A 15980-nucleotide genomic window follows, 5' to 3' on the forward strand; every position below is an offset into this window, starting at 1 on the left:
GTGGATGCTTTTCCTCAGAAAGCATATATAGATCACCTTGTAGATCAAGAAAAGACACATTTTCATTCTTAAGAAATGTTCTGTATCTCCTTTAGATTTCCTATTTCAGTTAAGTTTTTCACTGTCCCAGGGGAAACGCAGTATCTCTTTTCTGAATTTGCATGAAAATATTTTGAAAGAATGGAAAGACCTGATTAAGGCAATGTTCCTTGAACTAATCATAAATACATACACTAGTGCAGAGTTAAAAAAAAGGAAAAAAAGGCAAGCTTTTTTCCATAAGACACATTATATCTAATCTTAATGATAAACTGGTTAAAGTACTGCAGTGTATGTGTGGTAGTTTGGGGTTTTTGTTTTTTTTTTTTTCCTTAACTTAGCAACCTACAACACCCCCTTTTCCTCTGAAAGTCATTCTTTGGAACAGATGGAAGAGGGTTACATCCTTCCACAAGTGGGGAGGTATCTAGGCAAGCAATTGGCTTTTTTAAAACATACAGTTCTCTACAAGATACTTTAAATGGTAAACAGAATATGTACGTTCGTTTGTAACGTAACGGAGACAGAAAGAGGTCTTAATACCCAACCAGTTTGTTCGAGTAGAAGCATTGGTGTTACTGTCTTTTTGAGTAATGATTTTGCCTCCCTTTTGAGTGAGCCTGAAAAAAATGAAAATCTTTCACCTTGCCAGATGCAATGGAATGGTTTTAACATTCAGTTCTTAGAGTCTTATCTTGACCTCCACTAAAGGATTCTTCCCTTTAAAGAAGCAACTGATAAGCACATCCGTGTATTTGCATTCACCAATCTTCATCTTGTTCTGAAAATGCTGTATTTTTGTGCAACAGTCCTCTGATTTTAAGCAAGAAATAATAATGTAACTGGACATTATGTCACTGTGTGACCCACATTTGAGAACAAAACTGCTCATCAGTTTTAGCTTTTTTTTTTTTTATTACAAGACTACTCTCTTTATTCTGCAGATGCTTTGGGCAAAGGACTCCTTAGTGTTAGGAATAAAGGACTATGAAGAAGCAACCAAATAATTAACAAAATCAGAGTGGATCTAGCTTGCTTTTAAAGATATTCCTTCTTTTTCCTCAGTGAGATTTTGTCCAGTGTCCTGAAACTTCTGAAGAAGTTCTGCTTCTCATTTTCAGTTGATGTTGACAGTTCAGAAGTACTTCACATCTAGAGCTGTTTTTGTGGAATGACTGTTTTAAGTTTTCTTTTTAGTCACTACTGTTTCTTGATACAAATACTGTAACAAGCTTATACTACAAAGTTGCAGAGTTTTTGGACTGTCAGTCAGATTTTTTAGTGAATGCAAAATAGAGGGCAAATGATTTTTTTCATTGTTTTGTAATTTTTCTTCATTCACATCTTTTATCAAACATTAGAGGAAACTGTAGTCTAAAACATTGTGCTCTTTAGTTTCCCACCAGCCCCAAAGGTTTGCTCTGTCTTGCCTTCAGTTTTATCTTCTCGTATCCATTGTTCCCCTATTGAGTGCTTTTAATCTTTTTATGTGCATGCTGATTTTAGGCATATTTAAATTATATTTTCTGTTATGCGTGTGGTTTGACTAGGAATTCTTATTGTTGGTAGAGGAAAGACTTTGGTTTTAATTGCAAGGGCTTGAAGATGACTCCTTAAGAGCTTCTTAGCTAATCTCTGGTGAGAAGTAAGGCACTAGGTAACTCTTTCAAAGATGAAGTTATCTGTCAAACTCTGAGGAGCATGTAACAGCGTTTTTATACCATTATAAAAAGGCAGCTATGTTGGTTTTTGCTACCTATTTAAGAAAGATTCTAGGCTTCCCCAGAGGTAGTGAATAGTTTGTTTCTTTGTCTATTGCTTTACCTGCTAGACAGTATCTGTTTTCAAAGACAATGTTAAAAACCCCACGGAAACCCCTTCCTGTAATAGGATATGCAAAGTTCTTTCATCAGAGGTCCTAAACTAAAAAATACCAATTCCTGACCTTACCCTTCTCTGCTATGAATTAACTGTAACTTGAGCTTATTTTTGCATTAAAGAGGATATACTTGCAAACTGTTTTCTCTTGCTTCCCTGTTTTTAATCATTAAGAGCACATGAAAGAGTAGCTGGACATTATCCTGATATTAAATAAATAATAATAAATTAAAGAACCTAATCACCAATCTGTTTTCCAGGATTATGTTTACAGTATATAAACATCAGCATTATATTGGATCTAAATTTTTATTAAACCCAATAAATAGCAGAAATTAATAAATTCATTATATTGACAGAGTATTTCAGTGTTCTGGAACGAATAAGTAAAACTGCTTACTATACAACCTATTTAATTTGTATATTTTCCCCATTTATCTCATTCTAATGTACTTGGAACTACTGTACGTGAGCAGCATCCTATCTGCTTCATGGAATTTCTTCTCACTTCCCTGCTTGTGAACAGCGTCAGAATGGCTCCTTGGGGAGCTGCTAACAAAGCCTGCATGTGTAGTTGTGATTTGGCAGTTTATACAGACAGATTTTTTTTTTTTTTTTTGGCTGTTAATGCTGGTCTGCTGGGTAGTTTAAACGTACATTTGTCTAGAGAATAAAGAGTTAAAAAGCGGGCTGTGAAAGGTTTTGGCAACCTAGAGGGAGCTAGCAAGCTCCAGCCGTGACTCATTCTGCCTGTGTCAGTCAGATAAGCATCAGCATCTGTCACGAATGCAGGCAGGTAGGGTTAAACTCCGAGCATGCAGAGAGTGAGGAGCAGGGAGCCTGCACTGCAGGGGTTGTAATGTTTGTTCCCGGTTCTTCAATTCTCATCAGCCCTTCAGCTACAGGAGATCTATACTGGATCCATGGTAACGGTTTTAGCACACTACACTTCCATCCGCTTGTGACAATGGGCTGTGTTCTAGTTGCTAACTGAAGAGCTGTGTCCTTTATAAAGCAAAAAATAGATTAGTAGATTTGCAATGAGCAAGGACCTGAGTGATGAAATAAATAAATAAATCTTCGAAAACGTGATTTAATGAGGTAGGAATTGCACAGCAGGCTTTTGCATTCATTCCTTTCACACACGTAGCCAAGCCAGCAGGTAGCTCGGGTGCTGCACATCATTGAGAAGAACTTGTTCTTTTGTTCTGTTGGTTAATTAAACTGAAGCAAACACGAGAAAATCAGCTGAAATTAAACAACTGCTTAACAAGTTAAGTGGTACCAATTTAGAAATTATAGTAAGAAATACATTGTAATTCCTGCTATTTATACCTCTCTTCAGAGCTGATTGTATCAGAGCCAGACTGCAGTGGTGTCCCGACAAGAGTTCCAGATCTTTACCAAGCTCTTCTAGAGAAATAAAATTTTACTGGTATTTCTTCCCTTCCTAAAGACCAATTACCTTCTAGTAGCTATAGTTCATTAGACTATTCCAGGAGAAAAACCAGTTTGCTGTTGATTAGAAGCCCGTGCTGTGAGGGTTCTTGGTAGTATTAAAGGGTAGATATATCCCTTAGCTGACTAGCAAAGGATCAGGGTACATTCTCATGTAGTGTCACTAATTGGATAGGTTGGAGACATTTTATTTTTCTAGATGAATCAGACTGTTATTACTTTTAGCTATATTACAGTAATGAGTTTCTTACCCTGGTGCTTTGATTTGATTCAAAATATGTGTTTAAAAAAACCCCCAAACCCAACAATCTGAAGTCCCCAACCTAAACCCCAGTTTAATCAACGTGGGAGACATTCTGCCTGCAGAGTGGTAGCCATGTTGGTAGCTTAAGGGTTAATCTCTTGTTGCTGTAATACGATTTGAGAGCAGCAGCTCAGTCTGCTTGTGTTAGCAAGATTAAAAGCAGGAGCTGCAGTGCCATTGCAAGCACTGAATGAGTGGGACTGTTGCAGAGTGAACTGTAGCTGAATTTTGTCTTTTCTTCTTGCTTTTTTTCACCAGCTCCTCCCCCCTTCGTTCCTACACTCAAGTCTGATGATGACACCTCAAATTTTGATGAACCAGAGAAGAATTCGCGGGTTTTATCCTCTACGTGCCAGTTGAACCCAGCAGGCTTCTCGGGTGAAGATTTGCCGTTTGTGGGGTTTTCATTCATCAAAACATTAGGGATCAGATCAGAGTAAGTAGGAATTATTGCTTAGGTGGATAGGACCATTGGAAAAATGCGAAGGTTTGTTACAGTGAGGATGGTGTGTGTGGGGAAAAGCTGTTTTAACTGGCCTGTACTCTGCTTTAGGGAAACTGCCAGTTTCTGGCTTTATCTGTTGCTGCTGTGGCTTGTACATGTCCTACCATTCTGTAATTATTTCTGGGATGAGAGGGAGGGAAAGGAATGGAATGATTGAGTCTAAACCAGTTATTGCTAAAATGGTTGTTCAAATACTTTGAATTAGTTGTTGCTGTTAACCAGGGAGCAGTAGGTGATTGCATTTCTGGTATTGCAGGTTCCTGAAAGGAGGAGAATACTGAGGAGTTCAGAGATGGAAAAAGGAGGGGGGTGGGTGTTATTTTATTGGGTCAGAGAGTGGGCACCAAGTGCTGGGGATGTGTAAGGCTTGAATCAGTGATCCACAGAAATGGAGCTCCGTAATCTGGAATGTGCAGTAATGGGTCAGTGAACAAGAGAAGGAGCTTCATGGCAGCTGACTGTGTGCCGTTCGGTCAAGTTAAATATGAAGACTGGACATTGCTGTATTGTGTGTTAAGAGACTGGAGACTCAGATGAAGTATGCAGGGTAAGTGTTTGTGGAAGGAGCTAAAGATCTGGAAAAAATAGTTTTCAATTGAAAGAAAACGTGCTTTCTGAGAGAATAGAGTTGGGGAAAAAGAATAATATAAATAGTATGGTATAAAGCATTTGGTGTGGTGAGTGATTAGTTTCTGATGACAGGGCTATTGAAAAAGTACTGGTACAGTACCTTAAGTTGAGAAGTCCTTACCTCATATCATGAGGCCTCTCAGGAATGCAATGGCTTTAGCTGGGTTAGTGACTCAATGCACTAAGGTGCTGTGTTTTTGTCTCAACCATCATTTGTTGCTGCTAGTTAGTTCCAGTAATGGACTTCATTGTCCATCTGTCTTAATGAAGTTTTCATTTTTTTGTCGTATTGGTTGTGATAGTTGCTCTGCAGTAAGTGTGTAGCCAAACCTGGTGATAATGTTGACATCTTTGATCTTGCCCACACTGTGAATCAAGGTTATATGATGGTTATGCCAGTAATAAAAAGGGAATCTTCGGCTGTCCCTCCTCAGCAGAGTTGCTTTTATGACAAAAGAGGAAGGAAGGGAGAGGACATAAAAACCAAAACAAGTGTTCTTTTGGTGAAATGATCTAATATTGTTAGCAGAATTATAAAACACCTGGGGATAAAATCTACCTTGATTTAGAAGTGAAATAACTTAGTGTTGTCTTTTCTGCATGGGGAACTGCACTCCATCTCTCAAGGCTACATGACCGTTCATATATCAGAAGAGGCTCGACAGTGACCATATATATATATAGTAAAAATGTATATGTAATCGGGGCCCAGGACTAGAATTGAAGACAAGCGTGAGGTAAAGTCTCAGGAACAATCGTGTAACTGTGCTGGAGGTGGAAGGCTGAAAAGTAATATCGATACAGCTGATTGATTGATATGCTTTCTTTGTGGAGCTAGTACCGCAAATGCGTATTGAAATTATATTTGAATTCTGGTAATAGCTGGGAGGGGGTATAATGTGTTCTGGATAAATTCTGACTGAAGTAAAATTTCTGCTTAATGTGGCCTGTTTCTTTCCTGAGCCTGGAACAGAAAGACATCATGTACTTAATTCCCCCAAAATAATTTTAATATAAGAAGATCTTAGTGGTTTCTTTTTTTGAATGAGATCTCGATAAATGCACTTCGATATTTTTAGCAGTAAATACTTGCATGTTGTTCTGCAAAGGTGATTTAAATATGGCAAAGAGTGTATGGAGACTTGAAGATATCTATTTTAAATAATGCGGTGACTAGTTTATTCTTAGTATCACTGCAACATTTTGTCATAAAGGTAGCTTCTTACTTATAAAATATTGTGTGGTGTATGTTTTACTTGAGGAAATAAAGTACTGTTTCTGTCCACACAAGCTTGAAAATCAAATTCTAGATGGGAAAGAGAACAGTAAATGGGGAGTAAGCTTATCTGTTGTGAACCCTGGGATGCCTTGTCTGGAAGGTTTTAAGTCATCAAGTTTATCAGTCCAGATTTTTTCTTCTTAAAATCTTTTCTCTGAAAGTCTCACCCATATGGTTGCTAAGTGATGCAGATCTGTTTTCCTGTGTCTGCAGCATGATAGCTCTAATGCCTCTAGTGCTGCTCATAGTTAGGCCAGCAACTGCGGAGTGCCATTAATAAGGTCCTTGAAACTTTCATTGCTTTTAATTTCAGCACTGTCAAGCTACGAAGTTTAGGGTTATTCTGTTGCCCATGTTCACTGGACAGTAAGAATCCATAGCTGAGACAGGAATTTCAAATACTTAAGAAAAAAGGCAATTAGGAAAAAATAGGACAGAAGAAGGATAAAAGAGTTATCTTTTTCCATTCTCCTCTTTCTCCCAACCACTTAGGGTTAGAAGGGTTCACCTAAGTCACTTAGACCTGTTGCCAGAAATTATATAGTCAGTGTATAGTTTAGAAGGGTCCATTGAGTTCAAATGTTCTGTGTGTTGCCCCATACCATGAGTTTTGGAAAGAATTTTTGACCCTATAACAAGTGTAAGATTTAACAAAAGAGCAAAAGGCATGACAATGTGTTGTAGGAAGCAATTAGGAGAAATCAAGGGCATTGCTTATGTCATATGTTCCTGTACTAGCAAAGTGTTTGTTAAATAAATCTCCTGTGTAATTCTAAGAACTGGGATCAGGCTGCAGAGAAGGACTAGCTAACTCCTTCTCCCGTCATGGCCTCTGAATTCTTGATATGGGGAGAAATGCCTGTCTGACTGCAAATCTGGCTGCTTGTTTGGCTGTGAGTGTGTGACTGTGACAAGGTAACAGGCAACTGAGAGTTTAATTCCATTAAAAGCCAGCTCCACCTTACTTCCTGTCCCTAACTGGCTGATCTCCAGTGCTTAGAACAAGGGAGAAAAAACCATAGATGCCAGAAATAAGCATCAAGTGGCGAAAGAAAATTGTTCTTGTCATTTGCAGGTGACTAGCAGAAGCCTAGTCTAGGCATGAGATAAATGCATTGTGAATCCTGGGCTAATCAAATACACCAAAATACCTAATAAAAATGAATACCTAATAAAAAAATACCTAATTAAAAAATAGTTTATGATGTAAATTTTTGCCTGCTTCTGTCCTCTCTGAGGTGGGAGTAAGATGCTAAAGGGGCCTGACTACTTATGATACAAAACTTAGGTTAATATAAAATACTTGCTAAACCAGAACCTAGAGGTATGATTCACAGGCAAGGCTGACAGTGGGACTAGTACCTAATCTCAGTTGCTGATGTGGGTTTGGTTTTTTTTTTTAATTATCTATCAGAATATGTTAATGGTAATGCTAATTCTTGAACTGTGGTCTGTGAGGCTTTGGTAGATGGTCCAAATATTTCTGTAAGTTCCTACGAATTGGTATTTTTCAAGATTTCTTTTTATTTATTTATTTGGTTTTGAATTTGATATGAATTAATGATTGTCATTATAAAATACTGAGAATTAAAATGGGCCATTCTTCCAAAATGAAGGATTACTGATTTCTTCCAACAGTGTATTGGGTTCTGGTAAACTCTTTCACCAAAGATAGATTAAAGAGGAAGCACAGGATGAGCATACCAAAAATATGCTTTGCTTCAGCTAGCTCTATTCACAGATTGATGGTATCACTGTTTGTTTTTGGTTGGTTTTTTTTTAGGCCTGAGCAAGCATTTACGAGGGGGTGGAAGGTACAGATGAGTATAATGCTAAAAAGAATAGAGCATGATGGATGGGGGATGAGATTATAGGCATGTTGTGTGGGGGCCAGGATTAGGACAGATGGTGTCAATTGTTGTGAGAAGGAAGAAGCACAGGTGAGTTGGGGGTTTATGAGAGCAGCATAAAAGGACAAAGGAGGGTATGAGGTATGATGCACGAGAGAGGTCAAGACAGGAGTTTGATACCCCAGAATCACCTTACAGCTCTTCCTGTACTAATACATTTTCCTTCTTCATCTCAGCCACATTAAGACTGGAGGAGCTTTTACACAACTAGCACCATTGCTGATAGTTCTGCTGGTTGAGGCTATTGCTGATCTAGCTGTGAAATCACTAGATAGCTGTAAGTTAACTTGTTTTTTAGTCATGCAGGCAGTGCTGCTTTTGAAAATAAATTGGCACAGCTAGTGCTGCCAGTGCTTGGTACTGTAGAATTGACTTTGGGTTTTTTTAATCTTTTATTGCAATATTCTTGTGGATGTATGCTTTTACCTTTTGTTAGTCTTTTTTTCACACTTCAGAGGGAACAGCAGAAACTGCTCTTTGTGCTAGGAGACTTGATCCAGATGTAGCAGTTAATTAAATGAAATATTCTGAGTTGGTATCAATCTGAATGATGGCTTTGCATCATGACTTTTGATGTTGGATTGTATGTGTTTAATTACTGAGAGGATGCTGACTGAGGAAGAATGTAAGTGCCCCAGCAATGTGGGTATTTTCTACCTTGTCATGCTGTGTTGAGAGCTTATATCACCATGACAAGGCTTATTAGATTAGTCAGTATTCCATTTCTCTTGATTTCCTCTGTTTGCCCCCTTTCTGATACTTTGAAGGTTGTATGGATATTCATGACGTTGTTCTAATATAATTTGTACACAGGAAAGAATTGCTGGGAAAAGGGTATCTCCTAAAAACTGTGTGTCCAGTGCTAACTGTTATCAGCTTCACTTGGGGATAAGATGTCCTGTTTCCATGGCAGGAAAATTGTTGTCACCAGGACATATATTTTTAAGGAATTTCTTCCTCCCTTTGGACAGGGATGAGGAAGAAAGATTGTAGTTCTAGTTTGTAGCCTTCTCTTTCCTTACAAAACTGACACCAACCCTGAGGAGCAGCTCCCTCTACAGTCACCTAATGAAATTCAAACTTTTGTCAGTGCAAGTCTCCTGTGCTCTGTCCCATTCCGTCACTCCTGGCTGAACAACGCGTCTTTGCAGAGCGCTGTGTCTTCTTGCTTGAATCTGTCCTGTTACTTCCTGTGTTGCAATGCATATGGATGCTTTAAGCTGGCTTGCTAGGAGAGGCTTTTGAGATGCAAAATGGTGCCTGTAATATTAGGCTCTGATTCTTTTAGTAGCAAATAATATAAATGAGCAAAAATAACACATAAAATTAAACCTCTTTAGGGAGGGGAAATAGAAGCAGCCAATAAAACCAGGTCTCTGAGAACTGGCTAGAATTTTCTTAGGTAATCCCTCAAATTCGAAAAGAATAAAAGTGAAAAGGTGATGGCTTATGTTGAAACTATAATTAAAAAGAAATATTGTTTTAGCAAGTACAGTTCAGACCTGTAAAGCTGAATTTTTATTATAAAAAGATTTTCAGACTTGTCTCAGTACACATTTGCAGCTATTTACATATATTTGATTAACATTTTAAAGCAGATTCCTTAGTTCTTTTTTAGTTAATGTGAGCTTTAATTTGTATTTTTAGACTGCTTTTCTCAACTATTCATTTTTAGCCTTGTTTGTACACCCAGCTGTTACAGGATTTAATATGCATCTTCCTCGGATGGTTTCCTTTTCTCTGTAGGAGTATAGACACGCTTTATAAATTGATTTTTAAATATGATAATTTGATGGATTGGATTGATTGGACCAGGACTAAAGGAATGCTTTAAAAAGCATTCAGTTTTAGCATTTTTTTTTTTATTAAGTGCTAATCATATCTGCATTGTTGACATGCAGGATTCTTTGTTCTAAGTTTTTCCATATCAGGTTTCTGAAGAAATATTAATATTTGACCTTTCAAGGCAGAATTGGTGGATTTTGCTGTTTGTTTGCTAATATCAAAACAGTGTTTGTAATGACTGCTTGAGGTGATGGTAATGAAGGTCTGTTTTGATACAGATATGTTGCTGCAGCATTTTCATAAAAATCCATGTGTCTTTTTCTTTGTGACTATCCTGCATATCTGTTTGGATTAAGGAGTAGATTTTTCTCAGAAAATGGTGGTGATGGAATCAAACTTTCCTTGGTGTTAAGAAGAGACTGTGCTGCTGTGTGTGGGTGTATGGCTATATGCAGAGAGCTGCTCAAAGCTCATTTCTCTCCATGGGGATAACTGGCTGTATACCAAACTGTGGCCAGGAGAAGCAGAAAGCAATGTGTGGGCAGACTGTATGATCTTTTATTAGCACCTTCATTGTACTTCTGCTTTTTCATCTATCAGTTAACACTCGTTCTATCATTAACTGCTTAAATATCTAGTTTGAATCATTTTTTGTGAGGGAGAATGTGATTTTTAAAATTATGGTTTGATGTGTGTGCCTAATTTTTTGGTTGCAAATTATATATTTAAGACTGCAAAACACTAAAAATACGCTCCAAAATATTGAGTGGCTTCCTATACTTTTCTAGAATGAATTTAGACTTAACAGAAACAGCAAACTTAAATGTTGAGTCCCAATTAGACAGAAAGCTTAAGAACATGTAAATATTTTCCCCAGGTTTCTGGAGTCGCATTGTTTTGAATAGTACAGTTAAGTTGTGTCTGATGAAAAAAATTACTTATAAGTGGAACTCTGAAGTTCTGCAGTGTGACTAATCATATTGATATTGATTGAGTTTGTAGGTATCATATGAATTGGTATAAGAAAGTTTCAATTTTGATTCACAGAAGGTAACTAAGGATATGAAACCCTTCTTCCTGTGATGCAAATTATGACATGTTAAAGTTTTTAGAGCTTTTATGCTTTGATGAGAACTTAAAAGCCCGTTTAAAGCACAAAATATAAAGCAATTCTCTGAAAATTTGTTATCTTTCTGAATGGTTACGTTGACTTTGTTTTGTTTTTGTTACACTTATAAATCCATACAAGTTATGCAAAAATGTTGCTGTGATTTATTGTTTTGCACTCTGACATAAGCCACTGATGGAAAATATTAATATTGTAACCAGGAGTACACATGGATTATTTGATAATGATATGCTGTCATCAGGTTTTATGGTATGTTTGATCTGAAATGATGGCTGTTAGACTGTGATTGCTGCACCTGTCTTTTATCCCGGTATGAGTAAGTACCCAGTGACTTTACCAAGGCTGCATAAATGCAGATTTCTGTACCTTTTGCCTATATTCATGTGCTGTTTGGCTTTGCTCTTTTAGATCTGCTTTTTCAAGTGTGGATTCTCCAGCCAAGGTCAGCTCCATGGAAAAGAAACTTCTTCTCAAGAGCAAAGAACTCCAAGAGGTCCAGGACAAGTGTCACAAGGTATTTATTTATGCGATTGGCCATCTCCATTGCTCCAGGAATCTGCAACCACTGTATGTCCAGGGATCTGTCAGATGCTGCTGATCATCCAGACTCGTGGTGGGCAAAGTGCTTTTCCTTCAGTGAGGTGGCTTCCTGTCCAATACAAAGGGAGATGAATTTAGGCCATGCTGTTGCTCTAGATACTTTTATCTTAACAAGAAGCGGCTCTGGATTTTAAACAGTCCTTTTCTCAGCGTGACACAGACAACTGCTTCTTCCTGCAGGCCGTGCCTCTTCATGATATGCACAATTACAGCAGTACTGTTCTGAGGTTCTCTTCCTAACTCATCAGCTTCTACTTACATAACTGTTGTCATATCACTGGTTATGGTGAACATCTTGTAACAGTGGCTGTGCTCCAATAAAGGGAACCTGGTGGAGTCTTTTAAAACTTACTGCTTGTTTGAGACTTTTATGAGAGTTCGATTACTTTTCTCCCTGCTCTGTTCTGGATTTGACCATTTGCTCCTGACAAGGAGATGGGGGGAAACCATCTTCTGGTCCAGCATGGATTTGGGATAAGGTTAAAGTGACCCATCTCTGCAAGTCAGGTGAAAAATGATTGTGTCTTCTTTGCTAACTGGGGTTCGAAGAATGACTGAATATGAACAAGCAGCTTGAATGAATGGGGTGACTTAGACTTACTACTTGTCCTTAAGAAGAACTGTGCATTCCTGGAGCAGAGACAATGGTATTGGAATTTAAACACCATTTGGAGAAACATAGCTAGAAGTCTCTTGGAGACAAATTCCTTACAAACAGAGCTCTGAAAGTAGCAGTTAACAAAGCTTTTGAAGCCCCTTTTATAACTTCTTGATATTTATTGCAGATGGAGCAGGAAATGACGCGCTTGCACCGGAGAGTGTCAGAGGTGGAGGCTGTACTTAGCCAAAAGGAGGTGGAACTGAAAGCCTCTGAGACCCAGCGATCCCTCCTGGAGCAGGACCTGGCCACCTATATCACAGAATGCAGTGTGAGCCCTTACACCAGCTCTTTCAGCTCTGAAGGCCTGAAATCTGGTGGCCTTTGCCTTTCTCTTCCATCATGGCTTCAGTGGGGTATTGATGGAGAGAAAATAATATGTGAGATGATGTTTGTTGAACACGGAGCCCTGAATTGTTTGCAGAGGCTTGTTTGCTAGTTTTATTCAAACTTTGTTTCATGGTCATGTCCTTAGAACATACAGGAGTACCTACTGTCCTGGTCCTGCTGAAGCTGTTTGTGCTGTTTGTCTTACTGGCTGTGCTAGAACGTGCTTGGGTTTGATTTGCAGATTTCTTAGCCAGAAGAGGATGAGGCCTAGTCAGTACCTAGACAGAAGTCTTCAAGGACAAGTATGAGTATTAGGAAACAATGGTGTTGCCTCTGTCTGTAGTATCGTGAGTTCAGACTGATGCAGTTCCCCAGCATAGTGTCAGGGATGATGCTAGGATAGGTGCTGTTTTTCAGGTAGAATATAAAAATAAGGCTGTAAACCCATGCCTTCAAAGATCATTTGGCATTTTTCATGGGAGCTGGAATGTCTGCCCAGTTGTCCTGGCAAGATTCCACTGAGGATATTTTCATTCTAGTGAATAGTCTCTGTATTTTCGGTTGGATGTAGTATTCTGTTTCCTGTCTTGTACCAAGAACCAAAATCCAGATAGTACTCTGTTTCAAGAGGGCTGAAAAGCATTTCTGATGGGTGGATTTGTTGGGAAGTAGATCTTAAAATGGGGCTGAGTGATTTTCCTATACCAAATGCTACTAGGTAAATAAAATTCAGTTTCTATCTTTCTGTTGAAGTATAATACACAGTTGATAGGAGGACCGCTGGTTTGTTAAAATTTGCAGGTAAGGTGTGTGGTGAGATACAGAGGCAGCTCTTCTGTTCTTTATAGAAGTTTAATGATGATTAAGGGATTTAACACACTGAACAGCAAGCAGAAAAATGAACAGAATTGTTAGTAACATGAAGTTGAAGGATTGTATCTAGGTTGTGTATTAATAGTGCTAGATAAAATACAGATAAATGCTGTCAATAATGGATGCCTTTTGTGATCTCTGTTTGGTTTTTGTCTGTAAACCTGATGTGAAGAAGTAAGAGTTTCAAACTAAGATTTAAGTGTAGTAAACAGTGTTTGTAGAATGGGCTGCTTCTGTCCAGATGGAAGCAGCACTGGTTGTGAATTTCTTTAGGGTTCCATCATTGGTGTCTCGTGGGTTGGTTTTTTTTGTGTGATGCCTCACTGCAGTCAAGGCATTTGTAGAGCTAAAGATCTTTATTGTACAGCCATCTGAAAACCCAAAGACTATGTATTGAACGTTTTGCTTTCTGCAGAGCTTAAAGCGAAGCCTGGAGCAGGCAAGGATGGAGGTGTCTCAGGAAGATGATAAGGCACTACAGCTACTTCATGATATCAGAGAGCAAAGCCGAAAACTGCAAGAGATCAAAGAACAGGTATACCTGCTTCTTTGGGGAGCAGAGTGGCTGTCTACAAATAGGCACTCTTGGCGTGTTCCAGCTCTGTTGCCAAGATTATGTTTTCTGTTGGTAGGCTGTGATGACTCCCAATCTGTGAGTTTCCACATGTTTTTTTAAACAAAATGGGAAGCAACAAAATTACACTTCTGTGTATATTGCAAGTCAGCACAAACTCCAAACTTCAAGTTTTTCTAGTCCTGGAAGTACTTTATCTATAAAACCAGCTTGGGAGGAAGTTGCAATACTTTCATAATATGTTGCATTAGAAATGAACTGTCCATTTTAAATGGTCAAGTTATACAAATTTCACAACGTTAATGAATCTTCACCTGGGAGAGAACAGAGCTAACCTTAATTTTGTGTTGGTTGCCCCCCCCCCCCCCCCTTTTCTTATCTGACTATTTAAAATGCTTAATGCTCTTTCAAAGTAGAATCTGTGTTGCCTAACTGTTCTTTTCCAAATTTAATCTGTTTGCAAAGTAAATAATTTTTTTCCACCAGAAGAGCGTTGAAAATTCATTAATCCATATGGTTGTTCATAAGGAAAAAAATGTCAAATTAGATTAAAAAGTGGTGACAAATGTAGACATTTTTAGGATTTAAAATGATCTACAAGACAGAATCCATTCAGTTTTATGAATTAATAGCAACATTTGTATTGAGAAAAAGAAACTGAAATTTTCAAACGATTCTTTGCAATTATCTTTTGGTTTTCATCCTCAAAGCACTTTACAAACATTAACTGCCTAATTTCATAGTGTTTGAGACAAGAAAGCCCAGAAATCTAGGTAATAATTCTCCAGACACAAACAGCTCTTATGTAAAAAGTAATGAAATGCAAAAACAACCCTCTGGATGTAGCAGGCCTCCATAGACCTCTACAACACTCTTCTGGATGGTGGTTTTATGTAATACAAGGGATCTAAAACTCATTCCTCTGTGTTCTGGTGCTTTTTTAGCGAAGTTGCTTTAAATATTGCAATGTATTTTTGGTGATGCTAAATATCAATAGATTCTTAGGCAGTACAGATGCATGTAACAGAGGAAAGATAATGCAAGTAATTTTTAATCAAATGTTTTGTCCCAGAATCTCTTAATTTCACTTGTGAAGATTCATGATGACATGAAAATGCTGCTTAGGTCAACAAGTGAATCTGGAATATCCTGTAGACTTTCATATCTGGGGTGGTCTTCTGAAACCTGTGTGCAAGAACACCACAACAAGATATGCAGAGATGTTTTTGCTGACTCATACCAGCAGGTGGATCTCGGCCATTAAATACTTGGATCATTATTTTTATGTTAGAGGGAACTGGGAGGCGAGATGAAAGAGTTCCTTTGAGTTTTGCTGTTAAAAACCTGAAGCTTGAGAGAGAATGAGTAAAATTAACAGCAAATCAGAATCTTCAAAACCCAATAATTAGATATTTGGTATTTTCAGGGCAAGACTGTAGGTTCAACCTACAGGTACTTGAATGGAAGAGAATGGTGGGTTAGTGGTTTGGGTTTATTCTTTGTTTGGAGTGTTTGTTTTTTCTTTTGTGTTTTTTTTTTTTTTTTTTTTTTTTTTAACTAAGCCTGTGTTCTGGTTGTTACTTGATGAAGACCCATATGAATGGACACCACTTGAAACAAATCAGGATCTATATTTTTTTGAAAGGCCCACTCATTTGTGTGTGGCTACCTTGATGTGATTTGCTTCAGGTATATGCTCTGAGCTTCGCCTATCTGTTAATAGGCACTTACGTACATCTTGATAGTTTTAAAATGATGACCAGTGCATATGCAAGAGGTATTGTTCTGTGTCACCTTGAATGATGTGGTCTGTTTCTTCAGACCTGATCATGAGATATAGTCAAAGATAGTCTTGCAAACATGAAGAAACAAGAAAAACTGAAATATTACTAATGATCTCTTCTTCTTTCTTTTCTCCCTCCCTGTTCTCCTCCCTTCCCAAACACTCATTTTCACAATGGCAACTGTAGTCATACCTGTAATTCCATGGTCAAGTGTTTGCTGATATAAAAGCTGAGTATTTTAGGA

The 15980-nt window shown here is 38.0% G+C and overlaps 1 protein-coding gene across 11 annotated transcripts in view; it reads left to right on the top strand.

The window, feature by feature from the left end:
• CIT (citron rho-interacting serine/threonine kinase) overlaps nucleotides 1-15980 on the top strand; it is a 73765-nt gene that overhangs the window by 12008 nt on the left and 45777 nt on the right. For all 11 annotated transcript variants that reach the window (XM_027780873.2, XM_027780872.2, XM_027780874.2 and 8 more), the window contains exons 10-13: nucleotides 3938-4115; nucleotides 11326-11431; nucleotides 12303-12446; nucleotides 13794-13913. In XM_027780873.2, coding sequence (XP_027636674.2) covers nucleotides 3938-4115; nucleotides 11326-11431; nucleotides 12303-12446; nucleotides 13794-13913 — 548 coding nt within the window. The remainder of the gene's footprint in view (nucleotides 1-3937; nucleotides 4116-11325; nucleotides 11432-12302; nucleotides 12447-13793; nucleotides 13914-15980) is intronic.

The sequence above is a fragment of the Falco peregrinus genome, chromosome 2, assembly GCF_023634155.1.
Source record: "Falco peregrinus isolate bFalPer1 chromosome 2, bFalPer1.pri, whole genome shotgun sequence".
NCBI lineage: Eukaryota > Metazoa > Chordata > Aves > Falconiformes > Falconidae > Falco > Falco peregrinus.